This window comes from Barbus barbus (assembly GCF_936440315.1).
Source record: "Barbus barbus genome assembly, chromosome: 36".
In the NCBI taxonomy this organism is placed as follows: Eukaryota; Metazoa; Chordata; class Actinopteri; order Cypriniformes; family Cyprinidae; genus Barbus; species Barbus barbus.
In genome coordinates, this window is record NC_136714.1 from 12548665 (window position 1) to 12573026 (window position 24362).

Here is a 24362-nt window from a genome sequence, read left to right on the forward strand (position 1 = left end):
TCACTCTTTTAGTGTCCAACACTAGGAGGCGATAGTGAAGTGCAAACAGTCCACTGGGTATTCGAAGAAGAAGGTGGCGCAGCTGCATTTGAGACAGATTATTCTCACACAAAACACTGGCAAGAAAATATCTCTTCCGATCTTGCAAGCCCACAAAGCGTTTATTTTATTTTCTCTCTATTTCGTTTTATTACAAAAAACAGGAAAACAACGATTGGAAGTCCTATATATTAAAGTTAAAGTAGCGTTAAAGCCTTCTTAAAAGATGGCGACAGCGGACGACTCGCGCTACTATAATGGTAAGTTCTAGCCGTTAGCAAAAGCGCTCATCTCCATTTAAATGGTCTGACATGAATAAGGTTTAGTTAAGATTATTCACAATCTTAATGCTTCTCAAAGACCGTTTTCTAACTCTGTGTGGTCTGTCAGCTTGTAACGTTACTCTATAATTTACATAAGTAACATCTAGCCAGCTAACGTTAGCTTTTGTTTTTGTAGGTGCGTGATGTGTTTTCGTTGTTAGCTGTTAGTTCAGACAAGCGGTGAACCCATTATGTAAACTGATTTTGCCAAATTTCATGTTATATTTTGTGAAAAGAATATTGAGCAGGGTGAACTGACCACATGGTGGTAATGTGTGTTGAGGTCATGTTGAACTGCTGTAATATTAGCCAACCTTAAGCTATAATATCGTATCTACATACGAATAATAAAAGAGCCTTATTGCAAATTGCATAGTTTTGTAGTTCATCTCTTCCCTTCATTGTTTCATCTGGTTAATAATGTAAAGATTGACATACGAAATATACTCAGGAAATGTAGTTTTTTTTTAATTGATCAGTTATTGAAGCTTTAAAACAAAATAACAAAAGCAAATATATTCCAACAATAATATAAGTTATTAAATTATTTAAAAGGTTTTGATTGATGATAATTCAGAGATCTTTCACGTATAGCTTAGCTTTATAGGGTTAAAGTCATGTTAAACAAGATAGTTGAGCAACATTTTTGTATATGATGTCAACCTCTAAAGAAACTGGTTTCAGACATACTTTCAAGTAACAGCATGTATAGTATTTTAATCTATAAAGCAAACGTGGCGTGCAGTGACTGAAATATTTACGTTTCTTTGGAAACTAGTCAAGTTTGGAAAAAGTAAAAAAAAAAAAAAAGGACAACAATCTCTTTAGGGGTATAGGTAATGTGTAATATAGTTTGAAATGATTCCAGCAACAAAATTTACGTTTTAGCCAATATCCAAGCAGTGGCCCATTAGCACTTGTTTGATAACAGGGATTATGTCACTTGTATTTGTTAAACGCCTGTTTTCGCACCTCTGACTCTTTCATCTTCCGTCTTTCAGAGCATGATGACCGTGTTGGTGGACCAAAGCATCGTAACCGTAAAGGCAGAGGCCCTTTCAGAGCCCCCCTGTACAGCGATCAGATTTCTCGACCGAGGCATCGAGGTGGTCAAGGTGGTGGTGGAGGAGGCCCTGGTCCTCGGTCCAGACTTCAGGATGATGATGGAGATGTGACCATGGCAGAAGGTCCTCAAGACAGTGGTGCCCAGCGAAGATTGTAAGCACTTTGGGACATAATTATACTTATTTTCTTATATAATCATTGAGGTTCAGCAGTTTTTATGCTTGTTTTCAGCAATCCGTATGGTCGGCCACAGAATCGGCGCGAGGACCGCAATCGCAAAGGTGGACGCGGTGGACGTGGTGGTGGTGGCGGCGGCGGCGGCGGTGGAAATGACGATAGAGGTGGCAATCGATATGGAGTCAGAGGTGGTGGAGGTGGCGGTGGTTCTGACGGAAGCCGCAAGAACTGGTTTAAAATGACTGTTAGTACATTAGACGTTAATAGCACATGAGTTAAGCAGTTATTAATGTATTAGGCTTTAATTTAAAGTATGTTCTTGACCTTGTTGGCATATTAAATTGTGGTTGTCTTTGTCTCTTGTCACAGATTCCTTTTGGGAAGAAATATGACAAAGATTGGCTTTTGTCTTCGCTTCAGAGCGTCTGTTCCATGCCGTTCCATGCCGTTCATGTAAGTCTGCACTAAAATGCATTTCCTCAGCATGAATATAGAAAAGCACCGATATGTTAAATTGCTAAATCTATTCCGACTTGCCTTTTTTGGTCACAGTATCACACTGATGGCAACAAGTCCCAGTTTTATGTTGAAGACTCCACAACTGCTAACGCTTTGTTTAAAGTGTCACGGAAAATAACGGACAAAGATGGATATAAGGTAATACATATTATATGCAATGCATCATAAACATCGAAATATGGCAGAAATGGCATGTGGTCATCATTCTAATTTAGTTTTTCTAAAGTAATAACCATAAAAAATACAGTAATCTGTTTATGTGCATATTTTTGTAAGAATTTCTAGTTTAACCAGAGTGTAATTTGGTGTCAATCTGTTGGATGGATAGGTGACTGTTATAATGAACAGCTGCCCACCACCTGCTTTGATTCACACTGATCTGAAGGCTGAAGATTTGGAGCATTTGAAGGTAAGGAATTGTTACTTGCAGCAGCCTTTAAAGGCACACTCCACTTTTTTTGGAAATAAGATAATTTTACACCTCCCCTAGAGTTAAACAGTTGAGTTTTACCATTTTTGAATCCATTCAGCCGATCTCCGGGTCTGGCAGTAGCACTTTTAGCTTACCTTTGCATAGATCATTGAATCGGATTAGACAGATATTGCTGAGGACTACTTTCAGGCACTGCGTAATATCATTGCGCCTGCTGCACCCATGGTACAGCAGCAAAGTTCCTTGATTATTATCCCGAAATGAGAGTATAGTTCCTAGCCATATCAGCCTAGAAAATCACAACTTTTCATTTTCCTTCGGTCTTAGTACACGATGTAACTACAGAAGTGTCAGGTTTTAAATAGGAAAATTATCTAAACTCTTTGGTCATTTTTGATGACCAAATGCTAATGGTCTAATCCGATTCAATGATCTATGCTAAACTAAGCAAAAAGTGCTACCGCCAGACCCGGAGATCGGCTGAATGGATTCAAAAATGGTAAAACTCAACTGCTTAACTCTTGAGTGTTCCTTTAAGAGGATGTTTTCATTCATTTCATTTTTGGATACTAACTGACTGTCTTCTGCAGCAATGCATGGCTAAACGCTTTGATGGGTCACAGCAGGCTCTTGATCTGAACAACATCAGAGTTGATCCAGGTTGGACATCCATGCAGTCATCTTTCTCCAAACAAAAACGCTTATTTGTTTCGGCTTATTGTAGGCTGTCGCTCAAATGTTTGTTCTTTTCTGGCAGATTTGGTTTCTCAAAATATTGAGGTCACTTTGAATCGGAGGAATTCCATGTTGGCAGTTATCAAAATAATCGAGGAGAACATTCCTGAGGTACGTTACATTTTTCTTGCATGATTGCCTGAAAATGTAAATTTCTTCTGAAAAGCTTAGCAGGCATATACACTGCCTTTTTAAAAGTTTTGGGTCAGTAAGACCCAAGTTAGTATTTTATTTTAATATTTTTTTTATATATATATATATATATATATATATATATAATATATATATATAAAACATAGAAGCAAACTCCTCACCTTTCAGTGAAAACTCACCTTTTTGAGATCAAAATAGGTCACCTACGAGATTTGTGTAGATCCAATGAGAAAGTGTTTTTGGAGGTGGTGGGGGGTCTTTTTACAGTACCATTAGTAACAATTCATATCTGTACCCACTTGTCAACCACTTTTAAATGCTCCTGTGTGTTTTTGCGTGCATGCTCTGGTTTCGAATCACAAAACCACAAGTTTATTTACGTATTTTTTCAGCGTTGAGTATTGTAGCCAATCACAGGCATCTCTGTTGAAAGCAATGATCAGTCAGAGATGTTTTCTGTAGGTTAATACGAAGAATCCCCTCTGAACTCATTTTTGTTTTTGTAAGTTTAGAGTACTACATGCTCGCAGATCTACCTAATATAATCAAAGAGAGAAAAAAAAACATACACACTGTGTAAATAAGAGATTGATTGTGTAGTTAGTCATTGATTTATCATTAGTTTTCGTGCGAGTAAGCTCGGTCAGTTGCGCTATAAGAGCTTTGCTCTGTTTCTCTAGAATCTCTACATAATCCATTGACAATTTGAAGAAAAGTTTTGTTTGTCTAAGAGGACCGAATGTCAACGTATACTGTTTTCAAGAATGACAAGTGCAAGTGTAAAAATTACACGAGTGAATCCGCTAAATTGCTCCGTCAGTCATTGCTATGATTGACCGTGATGACTGCCCTGGGTGGACCGATCTATCTGACAAACCGATGTCAAAAATAGAGCTGTGCATTAAGTGATGCAGAGTAAATTCGGAACAAGCAACAAGTCTGTGTTGGCTGAATATATTTAGCAGCTTCTACAGTTAAAACACTCTTTTTGATGTGTCCTTTTTAGTTTTTTGCAACTAAAAAAATTAGTTTCTAAATTAAATCTAAAAATACTTATTTAAATATTGAATGCATTATCATTTAATTGTACTTGTTATTCTGCTTCAGTACAGTACAAAAATGTTATAATCAATATTTTATAATAAATTAAAAACCAGATTGTGGTTGAACTGAGAGTGATCCTCTGATGCATCTACTGGATATAATGGTAATTTAATTTCATGTAACTGTCATCTCAAAAGTCTTCGTTTTCCACAAGGTTTTTTTTTTTACTTTTTTTCCGTCATCTCCATGAATGAAAAGTTAACTTTACTGCACAACTGTAAAGTTAAAAATAATAAGGCTTTTAAATATTGTATAAGTGTTTGTGTTTTTGTTGGGGGGGTTGCGTCTGTCACTTTTTCACCCATGATGAGTTTGCATCCCTGATAAAAATAAAAGGTTTATAAAAGTTAATAATTTTATTTAGCAAAGGACACATCAAATTGATCAAGAGTGACGGTAAAAACAAATAAATGCTGTTCTTTTGAACTTTATCAAAGAATCCTGAAAAAAATGTATCATGGTTTCCACAAACATATTAAGCAGCACAACTGTTTGCGTAATGTTTCTCGAGCAGCAAATCAGCATATTAGAATGATTTTTGAAAGATGACACTGAAGATCGGATTAATGGCTGCTGATAATTCATAAAGGAATAAATTACGTTTTAAAATATTTTACAGTAAAAAACAGATATTTTAAATTGCAATAATATTCGCAATATTTCTGTTTTTATTGTTTTTGATAAATTAAATGCAGTCTTGGTGAGCATAAGAGTCTCCTCTTGAAAACATTAAAAATCTTAACATCAGCATTAGTGTACATTAATGTTGAACTCTATAGGTGTGATCAAAAAAACGTTTTTCTTTTTTTTTTTTTCACAGCTGATTTGTCTGAACCTAAGCAACAACCGGTTGTACAGGCTGGATGACTTGGCGGATATTGTCAACAAAGTTCCCAACTTGAAGATTCTCAATCTTTCACATAACGAGGTATGATTATGCTCTCTGACACCTATAGATATACTGTTTCCTGTAGGCTTTTCAGTCATGTGTCATTGTATCATCTTGTAGCTGAAGACAGAGAGAGAGCTTGATAAACTGAAGGGTCTGAAGCTGGTGGAGCTCTCGTTGGAGGGAAATTCGTTATGTGGACACTACAAGAATCAGACCGACTATGTCAGGTTAGTCTTCTCTGCCATTTGTTGCCAGAAAAATACTATACACAAGTACATAAATATTAAGCGCAGTATTCGAAACATGCGCTCTTACATTACTCGGCAAGCCTATATGCTCTTAAAGCTATAGATATTAACCTGGTTGATTTTCAGTAATCTACTAGAATGCAATGCATACATGCATTGCGTTATGAATTGCAGTGTGTTTAACAACACACAAACTCATTCTCACACAAGCGTCTGCGCTCACGTACTTGCGTCGAGTATGTTTCAGGCCTGAAACAGAATAGTTGTGCATGTTGGTGCGCATGTGCATATGAATGCATGCATATGCAAAGCCGTACCCCTTGTAGTTCAGTAAAAAAGAAGACTGAGTGGGGGTTTTAATGGTTCTATAACTGGAGTGTAAAATACACCTAGAAAACATGGCAGTCATAGAAAGAGAAATGTATTGTGTGCTGAATATTTCGGATTTGTGAATTTGAGAAGCATTAATCTCTGGCAGGAGAGAGTCTGATGTGACCTTTGTAAGGACATTCTTTGTAGAAAATGTCCCTAATTATTACACGTGAAAGCAATGTGTTATTTCTTAACTGTCCCAATCCCTGCATGTTATTCTACAAAATAAAAAAAAGAATCCACTAGTCCCACTCTGTGTGGATTAAATGCTAAAGTAATTGTCATTCAAGCCTGTCTTTAATATGCAGGTGTATTATATTCATTAACCAGTGAGCTCTTGATTATTTTCCACTAGTTCAATCATCAGGCATGTGATAATGATATTTACTTGTTTGAGTTCCAGTGGCAATCCAGTAAGCAGCATAAATTTGTCGACACCTCTGGTTCTTTATGGCTTCCACAATTGCGTTGCTTCATTCTTGCTTTTTTCCGACCCTTTTTTCTGTCCCCTCACTGTTGGCCTTGTAGCTTTTGCACAGAGCACAGCGAATGGCTTTTACAATATGCTAAAATATTTTAGAAATCTCATCAGCTCATACATCAGTAGTTAAAGTCAGTTTAAGCAGCAGCTTCTGCATGTGACCTCCCAGAATTCTGATGAATAAGTTGGCATACAAGGACAGAACAACCATTGGAGATGATACTCTAAGTACTTTTGTGCTCCACCTGTCTAAAATGCTGGCACCCTCCTCCCTCCACCCGCCCTGCACATGTCTAACACCTGATGTACTGCTGATGCTGTGTGACCAGTGAGAGGCTGGTTAGTCAACGACGGGTAAGATCCCACCTTTTGATTCTGGGACAACCTAAGGCAGGCACAGCCGCAAAACTGGCCACAGCCAACATCTTGGAGATGAAGAAGACCATTCAAGGAAGAAGATGAGTTGTTTGTGTGGAGATGCCACTGGTGGAGAAGGAGAGGGGAGGTTTTTAAGAGAAACCTTGAGCCAAGCACTGCTCAGAAAAATGAGCTTTTATTCATGGTGCAAAATGAATAATGAGAGCAGAGGCAATTTTCTCTCTCTCTGTTTCTATATTGAAACCAAGGTGGATGATAGTTGGTCAGATTGACCATTTTCATGATCCTCGTCCTAGAGCACTTTGGAGAAAAAACATCTGATCATCAATTCAGCAAATACAAAACATTGGGAGAAAATACTGGAGGAGGATCACCGGAAACAAGTTTTTAAATATTAATTTCAATATCAAAAAGGCTACAAATTAGACTAAAGATATAGAAACGTAAGGTGTCTGGCCTCAAATGAAGCTTCAATTAATAGTTTGAATAAGTACCCTGCTGTTCTTAAATTTAATAGTAGGGTCCAAATGAAGTAGGGCAAATAACCCATACACCTTTGTAGCACTCATTTATTTGAATCATATTATGATCTGTGCAGAGGCTCAGGGTTCAACGTTTGTGATGATCTGGGGTTTTTTTTAAAGTCCGACCCTGATTTTATTGACACTCACTCTTTTGGTTTGGTTTCACGCTGTATAGCTTTTGTTTTACTGTCTCCTCTGTGGTTCATCCTTGTGTCCATAAGTGTTTTCCCCCAATATCTATGGCTAAATTTACTCACAATTAGGTCTATTAAAAATAAGAAATAAAAAAAAAATCCCTAAACTATTAAAGCATCTAATGATTAGTTTACACTTAAAGTTTTAACAACTCAACATGCCAACATTTGTCGATCTGTATGTTAGTGCCTGGAAAAAAAAAAAAAAAGTACCCTATAGGGTTTTATCAGTAAGAACCACCAGTATGTCAGATCTCGTCCAAGTACCTCAAACTCTCCCCTTTCCACTGAGTACACTTCCTAAATGTGCTAAAAACTAAATACTGACCAACCGACTTGATTGATTGATGGTGTGAATGTTCACCAAACGCTACCCCTCACAACACCCCACTGCCCCCATCCTTTGCCAGCCTGCGTGTGTCTGTTTTGGCCTGTAGGGGGCACCGGTGGTGAGTATTGTGGATGGGTAAGTACTGTGCCTGGGGTGGGAGGGAGTTGGAACAGGGCTGCGATTGACCGATTGGTGCCATGGCTCAAATGCCCACGTGGTTCATTCACACAAGTACAAAAAAAACTTGTTCAAGTATTCAGCAAACCTTCACTGTTTGTGCAAATGAAATGAATGGTGTTTGTTTAAACTGTTACAGTACTGTTCAAATGATTGGGGTCAGTAAGATAAGATGATTATTTAAGAAATTAATATTCAGTAAGTCTCGTTAAATTGTGTGATACCTTTTATAATGTTGGAATTTTTTTTTTTTTAAATAAATAGTGTTCTTTTGAATTTTCTATTCATCAAAGAATCCTGAAAAAAATGTCTAAATGTTTCCCCAAACATTTTAAGTAGCACAACTGTTTTCTACATTGATGATAATGAGAAATGTTTCATGAGCACCAAATCAGCATATTAGAATGATTTCTAAAGGATCATGTGACTGGAGTAATGATACTGAAAATTCAGAACAAAGGAACAATTTACCTTTATTCAAATAGAAGTTATTGTTATACAGCTGTAACATTTCACAATATTACTGTTTTTAATGTGATTTTTATTAAATAAATGCAGCCTTGATGAGTATACATTAATAAAATCCTGCCGACCCCAAACTTTTGAACTGTGCTGTGTAAAATGTGTAAATCCACAGTTTATCTCAAGCCTGATGGATAATTGTCTGTAAGTAAATATTTCTCTGATTGAATCACTTTTTACCTATTTGTCCCGTAATTAAGATGGCCCAATTTAAGTTTTTGAGTTTGTGTTGGACCGTGTCATTGGCATATGTGCAGTCTTTCCTAACGTTGTCTCTCTTGTTGTGTCTTTGTGATTGTTGGACAGTGCCGTTCGGGAACGATTCCCCAAGCTGCTCAAACTGGTAGGAAATCCACAGTGTTTATCTGTTGGTGTAACTCTCTTAGCTTGCGAACATACAATTGTGGTAACCATAAGAAGTGAATGTGTAGTCACATTCGCTCTTTGGCTTAATTGTATATTAGACGCGTTGTTTATCTGTTTATTGTTTAAACAACAGGATGGACACGTCCTTCCGCCTCCCATTGGTTTTGATTTGGAAGTTGCTCCTGCGACTCTTCCCCCCTGCAAGGTTTGGTCAAATTTTCATACTTTCTTACTGAGATGCCTAAATTTGGCTTTCATTCTTAACCTTTGTTTTACTTCAAACACAGGCTAGCTACTTCTCCTCGGAAGAAATCAAGAACATCATCCTATGCTTCCTGCAACAGTACGTATTCTTTGATCTTGAACGTTGAAACGAAAACGTCCAGATCAATATGTTCACAAATCTGTCTCATCCTCCAGGTATTACAGCATATATGACTCGGGAGACAGACAGCCTCTGCTAGACGCCTACCATGACGGGGCAGCTTTCTCCCTCAGCATTCCCTTCACCCTGCAAAACGCTTCAAAGTACAGTATACCTTCTCTCTCCTCTATCATCTAGTCAGTACAATCTGATCTTTCTTCCACATGGTCTGCATACATTTACCTTGTTTCTCAATCTTTTTGTCTGCAGAAGTAGTTTAGGGGAGTATCAGAAAGACAGTCGCAATATCAGGCGTATGAAAGACGACCCCAGTAAGTAATTATTAAATAATCTACATCAAGTTTCTGTCCTCTTCTAACTTCAACATCAAGGTGTTCATATTTCAGTGAAGTTTTGCGTTTGTGCAAAAAACCCAAGCAGCTTTCTGTTGCTCAAATTTGAGTGAGCAACTTAAACACAAGTGAAACCTGTATAGGGAACTTCTTGTCCTCACACACAACTCTTGATTGTGCAAAATTTCACAGCAGTAATAAATATGGCCGCACCTTTAGTATTACATTGCATCCTGAATTGTGTGATGAGTTTTGCCATTTCCTTTCAGCTACACGGTTTCGTTTGATTAAGCACACACGATTAAACGTGGTGGCTTTCCTGAACGAACTTCCCAAAACTCAGCATGACATCGCCTCCTTGATCGTAGACGTCAACACCTACACCGTGAGTTAAACTTGCGGTATTCTGCTTGCATGGTTCTCATTCAGATTTGCGGTTCTAATTGCATCTGTGTTTTTTGCAGGCTACATTGTTGGCATTTACAGTCAGTGGAGTTTTCAAAGAGAGTGAGTTCCATCTAAAATTATTCAGTCAGTCGTTTAAAGTCCGAAATTTTCATATGAGTTTTTTCATTTTTACGTATTCGTCATCCTTTCCTCTCAAAATGCTTACTACGGATGCGAAAAACGCAGAAAATCGAACCCTATCCAAAATTTTTTTATGACGGACGAAAGTTTCAGAGGTAGTGTATAAATGTGATTGACACAGCGTGAGGTCGTATCTTTTTTAATGTGCAAAAATTTTGGGCTCTGATCTGAGTGTGTTTTGTGACTTGCAACATTTTCTCTTATTTTTTTTATTATTTTTTTTTAAGCAGATGGCAAATCGCGAGACTCATTCAGAGCCTTCTCCCGGGTGTTCATTGCTGTTCCTGCTGTTCCTGCTGGGTAAGATCTCGCGTATAAAAATGTATTTGACCTCATGTGCCATTGGTCATATCATAACATGTTTTCAACTCTTCAGTCTGTGCATTGTGAATGATGAGCTCTTTGTTCGAAATGCCACTACGGAGGAAATTCGACGTGCATTTGTTGCCCCAGCCCCCACGCCGTCCAGCAGCCCTGTGCCCACTCTGTCCGCCCCGCAACAAGAAATGCTTGCTGCCTTCTCCCTAAAGTCTGGCATGAACATAGAATGGTCTCAGAAGTAAGGACTGCAATACATGTTCATTATTGCTTTGGCTAGATAGTTGTTCTGTTTATAGAATCATATAAAGATGGATAGCTTGTCAAGCTCAGAACTTTCTTATTTCAGGTGCCTACTAGACAACGATTGGGATTTTGACAGGGCTGCTCTGATCTTCACCGGCCTTAAGGTACACCAGTGGTTCAAAGGAACAAATACTCGTGTGTCCTGCATTTATCTTATGAATGTCTTCTTTTTTTTTTTAAACAGGCTCAAGGAAAGATCCCAGATGTCGCTTTCGTCAAATAAAGAGCTGCTGTTGGAGGTTTTACGGAAACCCTAAACCGCAAGGGGACTTCCTGATTCTTCCCACCTAAAATAAATTCTGTAGTTATTTTTTCCTTTTATTTTTTGGGGTCTTTTTTTCCTCTAAAGAAAAAGGTTCTCAACAATTTAATTTCTTTACAGTGTAAAATCAAGTTTACAGAGCAAAAATAAGATAGGAAAAAAATAACTCAGGAAGGCACGAAAACCATTTTCCCCCACTATGTGAAATTATTATTTTTTTATTTTGTGAATATTTTTTTCTTCCCAGCTTTGCGGTTCAAGGGTTCCGTTAGTTTTAACTGTCGTCCAATATGGGACAGATATGATAAATAAAGTACTTGTTTATTGCTTGTGTTTTGTAAAATAAATATTAACCATGATCTTATGTACTAGACTGTAAGAGTGAGTTGTATTTTACTGTGAATTATACAACCCGAATTCTGGAAATGTTGGGACGTTTTTTAAATTTGAATAAAATGAAAACTAAAAGACTTTCAAATCACATGAGCCAATATTTTATTCACAATAGAACATAGATAACATAAACGTTTAAACTGAGAAATTTTACAATTTTATGCACAAAATGAGCTCATTTAAAATTTGATGCCTGCTACAGGTCTCAAACGGGGGCATATTTACCATGGTGTAGCATCTCTTCTTTTCAAAACAGTTTGAAGACGTCTGGGCATCGAGGTTATGAGTTTCTGGAGTTTTCGTGTTGGAATTTGGTCCCATTCTTGCCTGATATAGGTTTCCAGGTGCTGAAGTGGTCATCTTTGACGTATTTTTCGTTTAATGATGCGCCAAATTCTCCCTATTGGTGAAAGATCTGGATTGCAGGCAGGCCAATTCAGCACTCGGACTCTTCTACTATGAATCCATACTTTTGTAATAGCTGCAGTATGTGGTTTTGCATTGTCCTGCTGAAATAAACAAGGCCTTCCCTGAAATAGACACCGTCTGGAGGGCAGCGTACGTTGCTCTAAAACCTTTAAATACCTTTCAGCATTCATAGTGCCTTACAAAACAAGCAAGCTGCCCATACCGTATGCACATTGGCACCCCCATACCATCAGAGATGCTGGCTTTTGAACTGAACACTGATAATACGCTGGAAGGTCTCCCTCCTCTTAGCCCGGAGGACACAGCATCCCTGATTTCCAACAAGAATGTCAAATCTGGACTCATCTGACCATAGAACACTTTTCCACTTTGAAACAGTCCATTTTAAATGAGTCTTGGCCCACAGGACACGACGGCACTTCTGGACCATGTTCATATGGCTTCCTTTTTGCATAATAGAGCTTTAGTTGGCATCTGCAGATGGCACGGCGGATTGTTTACACCGACAGTGGTTTCTGGAAGTATTCCTGGGCCCATTTAGTAATGTCAATGACAGAATCATGCCGATGAGTCATCTGAGGGCCCGAAGACCACGGCCATCCAACAAAGGTCTTCGTCCTTGTCCCTTACACACACATTTCTCCAGTTTCTCTGAATTTTTTGATGATGTTATGCACTGTAGATGATGAGGTTTGCAAAGCCTTTGCAATTTGACGTTGAGGAACGTTATTTTAAAAATATTCCAATCTTTCACAGATTGGAGAGCCTCTGCCCATCTTTACTTCTGAGAGACTCTGCCTCTCTAAGACATCCCTTTTATAGCTAATCATGTTACAGACCTGATGTCAATTAACTTAATTAGTTGCTAGATGTTCTCCCAGCTGAATCTTTTCAAAATGTCTTGCTTTTTCAGCCCTTTGTTGCCCCCATGCCAACTTTTTTGAGACCTGTAGCAGGCGTCAAATTTTAAATGAGCTCATTCAGTGCATAAAACTGTCAAATTTATCCATTTAAACAAGTTCTGTATGTTTTATTGTGAATAAAATATAGGCTCATGTGATTTGAAAGTCTTTTAGTTTTCATTTTATTCAAATTTAAAAAAATGTTCCAACATTTCCGGAATTCGGGCTGTAGGTGAGACGGAAAATTATAAAACTATGTTCAGTAGTGTGTCTATCAAAAAAGCTGAATGTGCCATCATACTTGCATCACAGGGGTAACCGTATATGGTTTTACTTCCATTGTACCGCATGTAATGCTTCAAAAATCACAACAGATTGGATGCAGTCATGAGGAAAATGTGTATTGCTGCTTAGGTAACCACTATACAGTAGGTTTTACACACAACCATCAGAAACAGAGATTTGTGCATTATACAGCCAAACTTGTGCGTTTTTTCCAAACACAAAAGGAAGCAATGAATTATTGCTGCAAGTAAACAAGTTAGTTCCTCATATGGGTTTCCCCATAGACTATGCAATAGTGTTATTCATTGTTGGAAATTTCCATTACACTGTTTTTGGAATGATAATTGGGTCTATGACAAAAGGGTGACGGATTGTACAGTCTAAACTGGTTACACTCAGTAACTTAAATCTCACTGAGAAAGTTTGGGGCTAAGCTGCAGGTCAGGCCTGTTCCATCAGGCTCCACATTGAGCTTCCTGACTACTCCATCTTCAACCAGCATAGCATACCTGCACATACACAAAACCAGGATCAGAAGAGGCAATTGAGGAGAAGTGAAACTGTTAGTTCCACATGAAAATGAAAGTTTTACTAAATTATACACGTATTTGACTAGCTATCATCTTCACATTCTGTGGAAAAGAAATGATCCCATATTTTATGAAAAAAAAAAAAAAAGGAGGGACAGTCATCTCACCTTTGAGACCTCAAATGCCCAAGCACCTGGGTCAAGTGATCATTGTTCTGGAAGAGATCCACCGCCTGTATAGAGAAGAAAATATATTTCTAATATCTATGTATGTCAGACAGGGACTGCATAAAGTTAATGACATTTAATCCTGTGATATTTCCTGAATTCAATGCATGAAGGTGCTTCAAAAGCAAGTCACCTTTGTGAACGCTCCTGTGGGATCAGCCAGCATCCGCACCTATAATAAATCAACCATATAATGTCTCAATAGATAATTCCAGTCTGTCTTTCTAAGTCCTTCATGAGACTAATTAGTAACTGTTTTAATAAAAACCAGGTTAATTAAGGACGGAGAGTTTTCCCACCTTGCCGTCTGCTCCGTTCTCTTTTCCCCAGGCGGCCATGACAAACACATCATTAACAGACACGCATGCGATCTCATCCACACCTTTGGCCCTCAAATTCCCAGCCATCTGTATGAACCCTGGGAGATGAGTCTGAGAAAACACAAGAGGATAAAGACAAACAAGACGTGGACATTCAAGACTAACTTATGTTGCATTTCTTTCACAAACTTAAGTGGTCCCTTAAAAAGTCTGTAGACCCCTATATAAGTGTTGCAGTTTAGGTCTGGCCATTAATAAAATACTGAGCCATAGTACATTTTCTGATATTTTAATGTGGTATTGAGAATGATTTAGCTGAACCTTTAGCTTTGGTTGAGGTTAACAATTTTTTTTTTCCACAAAAATGTTGCTACCTTTGAACATCCAGGTGTGAATGCTCCTGGCACACCAAAAAGCACTCCTTTTTTTCCCCTGAAAAGTTCAGCCATTGAGATGCTGTTCTCCGGGTCTCCCTCCTGCACCAGTACATTTGGAAGATATTGACCAACCTGAAGAAAATGAAAAACAGCAGCATGAATAATGCAGCATAAAACACATAAAACTGTTCAAACAGCTTCATTTCTTAATCCATTATTTATTACTAAGTCAATTCATTGCCACAGCAACACAAACACAAGAGCTCTGATGACAACAGCTGCTCCAGTAAACTGTCCAATTTCAGAGATCAAAAAATAAATAAATGTGGACACCTGACTGTATGATTCTTGTCATCGTAAAAAGCTTATTATTTAAAGCAGGGGTGTCAAACTCAGTTCCTGTAGGGCCGCAACCCTGCAGAGTTTAGTTCCAACCCTGCTCCAACACAATTAGCCTGAAGGACTTGATTAGCTGGATCAGGTGTTTAATTAGGGTTGCATCTAAACTCTGCAGGGCTCCGGCCCTCCAGGAACTGAGTTTAACACCCTGCCTTAATGCTTGAGAACTCGTGACTCAAGCACCGTTATTAACTTATTACATATTACAATATATATTTAAAATATTATAATTCTTCAACAAATGTTGTTCATTGACCTTAGTGTGAAACCAAATATTATATTATTTTAATATGGATTTTTGTAAACCTGCTACTAAAATTTGAGACAGATTGGAGGAATTGTGCGATTTGTGCAATTCTTTTATAATAAACATTAAAACTGATTCTCATTTTAATGGTAAAAAAAACTGTAAAAACAATGCTAAACCTGTTAATTGGTTAACAGCAAGTTCCCTTCCTATATATCATGAATAAAATGGCATTTACAATTCTTGGGAGTGAAAAAGAATACATCATCTTATAATTACATGTACCTGTGATGAACTTTTATTTATTATGTGGCTTCCTCTTTACCCCACGTGTTTTTCTGGTGGTTGCCAGTAAAGGAGCATAATACATTTTAGCACTTAGGGTTAGGATTAGTGGTATATATTAACATCAAATGAGTTAATTAAATAAACATTTCTTACTGTACATTAATTTTGATTCCATGAATATGAAAATGTTGCTATACCATATCTTTTACGGCAAGGTTCTGGTAACTGCAGCTGCTGCTATTACAGGGAAATTCTTATTTTTTAACAGAGTGGATAAAATTTATAAAATCATTTACAGTTTGATCGTTTGGGACTAAATTATGATTTGTAGTAACCTCATAAACTCTTTATTTACCATAAACCAAAAATGTTTGATAATTGTTTTTTAAATAACTTCAATGGCTGATAAACTCCACAATTTATTTAAAATTGAGTCAGTGAAATGAGATAATTTACTTGTTTTGTATTTTAGATTATGTACAGGACTACTTGGTCATGCATAATTATCATAACTACTAATTCTCAAAGAATTATTTATGCATTAAAAATTGTGCTAATGTATCTGCTGTAACATATGACATTTTTATTATGTTTTCTTGATAATGATGTTGTTGGATACATTTTAAGTGCAATAAAACAAATTTCTTTTTTTCAGTTTACTTCTTAGCATAATAGTTCAATATTGAACAAAGAATCGATAACATTTTATAAGAACGCAGTAAATGTGTTGCCATATACTCGCGCACCCCGCGCCCTTTCCAAGTTGCCATCAACAGCAGGTTTGCGTTGCCTACAGAGCCTACAAGGAAATAGTTTACTTCTATCACTAAATGCTTTAACTGATCGCCCACAACATATCTGAATAAGTATCAGGAAAAGAAAATCGCAAAATGGTAACATCACGGACACACCACTGAAAAATAACCCGCGCTTGTGTTATGAAATGCGCGTAATAAAGACACTCATGTCCGCCACTGTATTCTAGAAGCATCTAATGCGTTTATTTTAGGTACCGAGCGGCGAAAATAGTGCCAAGGTCATGTGCAATGCCAACGCCAGTCTTGTGTCTGGATGTCCTGCTGCAGTTCTTACCTGGATCGGCATGCTGGTGTTGAGTGGAGTGCAGCAGTCGAACGCAAAGTGAGGCACGGACGCCTTTCTGTAGAAGTGTATAGTGGAAATCATTGGTTTATATATCAGCAGCACAGCAGCGACTGCGGGAACACAACACTCATCCAGCCTCACAGTCACGCCTCCCTCCTCTCTACTGAAGGATTCTCACCAAAGCAGCTACTAATGAACTTTATTACACTTATAAAGATAATATACTGATATTAGGACAGTAATTAACTGTTAATGCGAAACCAAAAATGACTCTACCCTCACTGTCTGTCCAGCTCAATTAGGTCGTTTTCTCTTGCCCTTGTTGTAGATGGCAGGATTTTTTTCTTCGGTCATTTCTGTTAGTTTTTAAACATTCTATCAGACAGAAATGTTTAAGAGTTCATTGTGATTTAATTATGTCTTAGTAACAGGTAAGATTTTGGTGAGTTTTACAGTTTTGGCATTTTCCATTATAGCCTTAAGATCAAGGTCAAATTAAACTACAATGTGCTTTTTAAAAAGAGAGCTAATGCTGACGTTTATATAGGCTAAATGTGAATGTATAGTTGTTTACTACTTTTTTGTTTATTAATTATGGTAACAGACAATGTGATGAAAACGAAAGGGCGTTTAATTTGTCCTTGGAGAGTTTAGTTCCTGGAAAATTGATGGTGTAATTGCGACAAATGGGTTGTTTCGAGTTAAGCAATTATAAAAGGGAAAATGTAATGGCAAGGATGACGCACAACCTTGGGACACATTTTTTAATGATACAATATCTCACCAACAAACTGCATATTAAAAATATTGACAGACAGAATAAAGTTTTCATGAAATCTGTTTATCTGCCCTCAGATCAAGGAGAGATCATTATCATTTTTAAATGCAGCAAGAGCCCAGAATTTGAAATTGTAATGGACAGTGATATTTATGGGGGAAAATGACTCATTAAACTCGTTAAAATCTGTCTAAATCAGAGAGATTAATGTATTACTGTTTTGACATCTTTAAGACAATATGAATTCCAATTAATCATGGTAGGAATAATTATACAGGCTTATGCCTAAAATTATTTTTGATGTCATGGAGAACATTCAGTTAGGGAATATGTCCAATATGGGGCAATTTATAATACTAAATAATTTCTGTAGCCGAATAATGTGAATAATGACTTGACATATTTCAGAATATATCATATGTAATGGGAATATTTATAATTATTTATTTTTTACCTGGTCTTCTGTAATATTTCCCCACAGGGATTTTTGTATGTACCTGTTTACCAATTTACCTGTCCTGAAAGATTTTTTTCAAATTACTTTTTTTTTTTTTCTGAGAAACACTTGAAAAATCCCCCCAATAATAATAAAATAAAAAAGACATCAGAATCAGAATCAGAATGAGCTTTATTGGCCAGGTATGTTTACACATACGAGGAATTTGTTGTAGTGACAGAAGCTCCACAGTGCAACAGAAAGACAGCAACAGGACAGGACACAGATAGTAAAACAATAATATACTATATAATGTACAAAAAAGCAAAAACACAATATATAATATAAACAATTATGTGTGTACAGGTCTGATAAGTGCAAACTTGAAATAAAAAAATAAGTATGTTTGGTGAATAAATAATGTATAATAGTGTTGTGTGTTCCACATTTATTGTCAAGTGTTCATGAGATGGATTGCCTGAGGGAAGAAACTGTTCCTGTGTCTGATCGTTCTGGTGCTCTGAGCTCTGTAGCGTCGACCAGACGGTAACAGTTCAAAGAGGGAGTGTGCTGGATGTGAGTAGATAGCGGAGTAGAACTGTTTCAGCAGCTCCTGTGGTAGGTTGAACTTCCTCAGCTGGCGAAGGAAGTACAACCTCTGCTGGGCCTTTTTGACAATAGAGTCAATGTGAATATCCCACTTCAGGTCCTGAGAGATGGTGGTGCCCAGGAATCTGAATGACTCCACTGTTGTTACAGTGTTGTTCATGATGGTGAGTGGGGGGAGAGCAGGGGGGTTTCTCCTGAAGTCCACGATCATCTCCACAGTTTTGAGCGTGTTGAGCTCCAGGTTGTTAAGACTGCACCAGACAGCCTGCTCCTTAACCTCCTGTCTGTAAGCAGACTCGTCACCGTCCTGGATGAGGCCGATCAGTGTGGTGTCGTCTGCAAACTTCAGGAGCTTGACAGAGGGGTCTTTAGATGTGCAGTCGTTGGTGTAGAGGGAGAAGAGCAAAGAGGAGAGAACGCAGCCCTGAGGAGCTCCAGTGCTGATGGTACAAGTGCTGGATGTGAATTTACCAAGCTTTACTAACTGCTGCTTGTCTGTCAGGAAGCTGGTGATCCACTACTGACAGACGGAGGTGGGGACAGAGAGCTGTGTCAGTTTATTCTGAAGGGTGTCCAGGATGATGGTGTTAAAAGTGGAGCTGAAGTCTACAAACAGGATCCTCGCATAAGTCCCTGGTCTGTCCAGATGCTGCAGGATGAAGTGCAGTCCCATGTTGACTGTACGGGTCCAGTGATGTCCTTCAGATAAGCCGAAACCAGTCTTTCAAATGATTTCATGGCTACAGACGTTAGAGCCGCAGGTCTGTAGTCATTAAGTCCAGTAATTTTGGGTTTCTTTGGGACGGGGATGATGGTGGAGCGTTTGAAGCATGAGGGGACTTCACACAGCTCCAGTTCACACAGATATCATCCTTATACACTATTATATTACTGGCTGAATGAATGGGAAGAATAAAAATGTGTTTAAAGACTAATATATATATATATATATAAATATAGGGTACAACGGGGCTAAAGGCAAAAAAAAATGTGCTATTCACTGCACCTAAAATGTATAATTGCAGAAAAAATATATATGTGGTATTGAACATTAATGGAGAAACAGATTTTGTGTGAAAATAAATCATTCAAGTTGTTTATTTTGTTTAAAAATCTTATAAATGTATGAGGTGGCAAGGGGGGCATTTTACCCCACACACGGGATAAAAGGCCCACCAGCATGGTGTAAAAGTCACAGTATTGATACATATACTTCTGCTAAAATAAGTAAAAAAAAAAAAAAGTCTAAGTCAATACTTGTTCAAAACAATCACTTTAGCAAAGTTACTTTGTACTTTGTACTATTTACTGCTTATTTTAAAAAATAAAAGAATAAATTTTTGGTCAATATATTATTATTATTATTATTTAGTCATTTAGCAGACGCTTTTATCCAAAGCGACTTACAAAGGAGGACAACAGAAGCAATCAATTATAGTATTAAAGCAACTAAAAACAGATCCAAAACTAAAAGCTAAAACTTTATAAATACTACCTATACACATTTTAAAAATAAATTAAATAAAAATGACAAATGCATACAACTAAATTTCAAAACTTAACATTTAAATAAAAAAAAAAAGCTAAAAACAATTAAAAATATTAAAGAACAAAAGGTATAAGAGTATAATAATGATTCTAACATAACACTAAGCCAAACACCAAAAAAATAATATATATATATAACTATATATATGTATATGTACCACCACACACACATAGATACATACATATATATATACATACACATTTATAAATTCAATATATATACATATATATGTGTGTGTGTGTATATATATATATATATATATATATATATATAATTTCATTTCATTTCCATTTAGTTTGTTGAAGTATTAGAATAACTCAAATTAAATAAAACTAAAACTTAATAAAAGACCTATACAGACATAATAAATTAAGACATTATTTAACTCAAATTAAAATAGATAACAAATCATGACTACCAAACACACATGCTAAAAACAACAACTTAATTACACATAGTAAGAAATGGTTATAAAAACTGAAACAGAAGTGAAACAAGTAGAAAAGAGGCGAAATAAAAAGCGATACTTATATCCTTTGCCAGTGTCCCAGCCCGGTGGAGTCGATGGTCTTTACACTCTTTGGTCTTCACATGAGGAGGCCAATATATAGCTACTGTCATTATAATATGTTAATATAAAAAACATATTTTAAAATACAGAAACAAAATCATTTTAATAAGTAAAGATTCTGAAAGTATTGAAGGAGATCTAATAATAATTGAATATATATTTACAGTAGTAACAACAAATTATATTTTATTATATGATTAATATCATGTTTTTAAATATGATGGTTTCATTCTAAACACGGTGATTATGTCTAATATGGACACCCAACATAATATATGATATTTACCATCTGAATCTAACCACGCCATGTCAACAAATGGAAAAGTCAGCCATCTACAGGTACATCTCAAAAAATTTGAATATCATGAAAAAGGTCAATATTTTTTGTCACTCATTTCAGAAAGTGAAATCCATATATTATATAGATTCATTACACATAGAGTGAAATATTTCAAGCTTTTATTTCTTGAAATTTTGATGATTATGACTTACAGATAATGAAAACCCAAAATTCAGTGTCTCAGAAAATTAGAATATTACATAAGATCAATAAAAAAAGTATATTTTAAACAGAAATGTCAGGCTTCTGAAAAGAATGTTCATTTCTATGCACTCAATACTTGGTTGGGCCTCCTTTGGCATGAATTACTGCATCAATGCGGCGTGGCATGGAGGCAATCAGCCTGTGGCACTGTTCAGGTGTAATGGAAGCCCAGGTTGCTTTGATAGCGGCCTTCAGGTCATCTGCATTGTTGGGTCTGGTGTCTCTCATCTTCCTCTTGACAATACCCAATAGATTCTCTATGGGGTTCAGGTCAGGCGAGTTTGCTGGCCAATCAAGCACAGTAACACCATGGTCATTGAACCAGCTTTTGGTACCTTTGGCAGTGTGGGCAGGTGCCAAGTCCTGCTGGAAAATGAAATCAGCATCTCTATAAAGCTTGTCAGCAGAAGGAAGCATGAAGTGCTCCAAAATTTCCTGGTAGATGGCTGCGTTGACTGTGGACTTCAGAAAACACAGTGAACCAACACCAGCAGATGACATGGCAGCCCAAATCATCACTGACTGTGGAAACTTCACACTGGACTTCAAGCAACATGGATTCTGTGCCTCTCCACTCTTCCTCCAGACTCCGGGACCTTGATTTCCAAATGAAATACTAAATTTACTTTCATCTGAAAAGAGGACTTTGGACCACTGAGCAACAGTCCAGTTCTTTTTCTCCATAGCCCAGGTAAGATGCTTCTGACACTGTTTCTGTTTCAGAAGTGGCTTGGTAGCCCTTTTCCTGAAGACGTCTGAGCGTGGTGACTCTTGATGCACTGACTCCAGCTTCAGTCCACTCCTTGTGAAGCTCTCCCAAGTGTTTGAATCAGCTTTGCTTGACAGTATTCTCAAGCTTGCAGTCATCTCTGTTGCTTGTGCACCTTTTCCTACCCAAATTCTTCCTTCCAGTCAACTTTGCATTTAATATGCTTTGATACAGCACTCTGTGAACAGCCACACCTTCCAGTAATGACCCTCTGTGACTTACCCTCTTTGTGGAGGGCGTCAATGTTCGTCTTCTGGACCATTGCCAAGTCAGCAGTGTTCCCCATTATTGTGGTTTCAAAGAACAAGAGATACCCAGAATTTATACTGTAGAGATGGTCGTTTAATGAAACTTAAATATAAATATTCTAATATATTGAGATACTGATTTTTGACTTTCATGAGCTGTAAGCTCTAATCATCAAAATTAAAACAAAAAAATGTTGAAATGTAATGAATCTAAAATATATGAAAGTTTCACTTTTTGAAATAAGTTACAAGAAAAAATTAACTTTTTCACGACATTCTAATTTTTTTTAGATGCACCTGTATTAATTATCATGTTAATTACTGTGCGCCTTTAGCTCCAACAGCGGGGGCGCTTTTTACTCCAAACACCATACTTTTACATATTTTTTCGTTATTTAAAAAACTGTTGCTTTAATCATCTTAAACAAAACTGAAAATCATAAAGAAGACCTTTGTCTAAAAAAAAGCATAAAGTTGAGCGATTCTCATTTTCTACTTAAATCTACAACATTTTTAAAAACATAAAATATTAGATCAAGTAAGCACAGAATCAACTTTGCACTGCTGCGCGCGATCGCGTCAAAGATCAGACAAATAAACACGTGCATCTTGAGAAGCGGATGTTATGAAAAGTGCTACTCCGCGTTTTTGTACCATCTAGTGGTTTAGATTAAAATAATATGAAAGGCGCCTTTTAGCCATGTTGTACCCTCTCTATATAATATACCATTTAAATATACGTCAGTACTAAAAAGCATTATAAAAGATTGCTTTGACTCAGAAGAATCACTCTTATCTACAGCATTGCTCAATATGCATTAATGAAGTTAAACTTTGAGAATGAAAATGGACCTAAAATTGATAGCCTGAGTCGGAATGTTAAACGGCCTCGCGGTGGCGCTGTATCCCCGCCGGTCGTGTTCTCGCGTGGCGTTATACAACACATAACCACATGGGGGCAGTAGCACTCACACATAGATCATGCAGCTGGCGTGATTGAGAGTGGTTTCTAATTCTGACCAGTTTGCACTACTTCTCCGTCTGACTTACTTAAAGGTAAGTGATATTGTTTTATCCGTTTAATAGTACTAAATGAGTCTATAAAATCGCTACATTAACAGAAATATACCTGAAAGGCCAGCACCGCATCCAGTTTTACCTACAACATAAAAACAATATAATGGACCAGACACTTCATATAATGTTCAGTCACTATTATGCCTGTTAAATAAGCCTAAATATGGACAATTTGTTTTAAACCACATGAAAGAACAGACAGCATCATGACAAAACGACAGAGAAATCCAATGATAAGTGATGACGCGTGTTCATTTATTACAAAACACATTGACACTGACAATATTTTAAAATAACTATTTTCCTGTGTTTTTTTAGTGTTTGTTTTCTCTTCACAGTGATTCAATATGAACAAAGAGTTGAAATAGTTACTACTGAAGAACCACTGAGCTTTACAAAAAGGAAACAAACAAACAAAAAGCACATTTACAATCATTTGACTTCAACCCACACAAATACCAGAACAATAATATTAATAAACATCCGCAAATTGAGTAAAAAATAGATTTTAATCTTTTAAATACAACATTTTGGAATACAAATATTGATTTGTTCTTTACTGTAGTTCTTATTATTACTATTGACTGTTATCACTAGTGTTACTGTTGAGGTTTGATTTACAGTATATCAATATACAGAAAAATGTGAAAACAAACATTTTGGTAAATTCTGGTATTGCTCATTTACATAAATATACAGACACACAAAAAACACCTAGACATGAATGTAATTTATCTCTCAATCATATGTTTTGTTCTAAGTCTGACAGACAAAATGGCTTTATATAATGCTTACCATTATGAAAACACTACTGTAATATCATCGTTATATTAGAGTTATTATCGACACAAACATTGACATATTTTACAGCTGTCTTTGAATGGACCCACTCATTCATGGTTATGTACACAGTCCATGACATCCCAATAGACTACTTACGAGAGACATTAACTTCCTGTGTATAAAAAAAAATAAAAAAAATAAAAAAAAAAATTATATTTATATATATATACTGAAAAAAAAGCATTCTTCAGTTTTGATAAATGCATATAGATT

General features: G+C 36.7%; 2 protein-coding genes across 4 annotated transcripts; one reads left to right on the forward strand and one right to left on the reverse strand.

Annotated features, from left to right (window-relative positions):
* Positions 1-36: 36 nt before the first annotated feature.
* LOC306856222 (nuclear RNA export factor 1-like) lies at positions 37-11704 on the forward strand. Of its 2 annotated transcripts, none has more exons than XM_079395363.1 (21): positions 37-299; positions 1364-1580; positions 1659-1848; positions 1974-2057; positions 2157-2261; positions 2452-2532; positions 3147-3216; positions 3314-3402; positions 5369-5476; positions 5558-5667; positions 8974-9010; positions 9167-9238; positions 9321-9376; positions 9454-9561; positions 9668-9729; positions 10020-10135; positions 10215-10257; positions 10566-10638; positions 10715-10897; positions 11006-11066; positions 11147-11704. In XM_079395363.1, the coding sequence occupies exons 1-21, from the start codon at positions 266-268 to the stop codon at positions 11183-11185; spliced, it is 1938 nt and encodes a 645-aa protein (XP_079251489.1). In that variant the 5' UTR covers positions 37-265; the 3' UTR covers positions 11186-11704. The 2 variants fall into 2 exon arrangements, with proteins under 2 accessions (XP_079251489.1, XP_079251490.1); XM_079395364.1 differs by having other exon boundaries at positions 10569-10638.
* On the reverse strand, positions 11704-16884 carry LOC306856223 (peroxiredoxin-5, mitochondrial-like). Of its 2 annotated transcripts, XR_013782985.1 has the most exons (7): positions 16714-16884; positions 14685-14819; positions 14290-14421; positions 14124-14162; positions 13931-13995; positions 12534-13742; positions 11704-12073 (listed from the first exon to the last, which is right to left on the reverse strand). XR_013782985.1 is itself a non-coding variant. In XM_079395365.1 (6 exons), exons 1-6 carry the CDS (start codon positions 16804-16806, stop codon positions 13637-13639), a joined length of 570 nt encoding a protein of 189 aa, XP_079251491.1. In that variant the 5' UTR covers positions 16807-16884; the 3' UTR covers positions 11704-13636. The 2 variants fall into 2 exon arrangements, 1 of the variants encoding a protein (XP_079251491.1); XM_079395365.1 differs by having other exon boundaries at positions 11704-13742.
* Positions 16885-24362: the final 7478 nt, after the last annotated feature.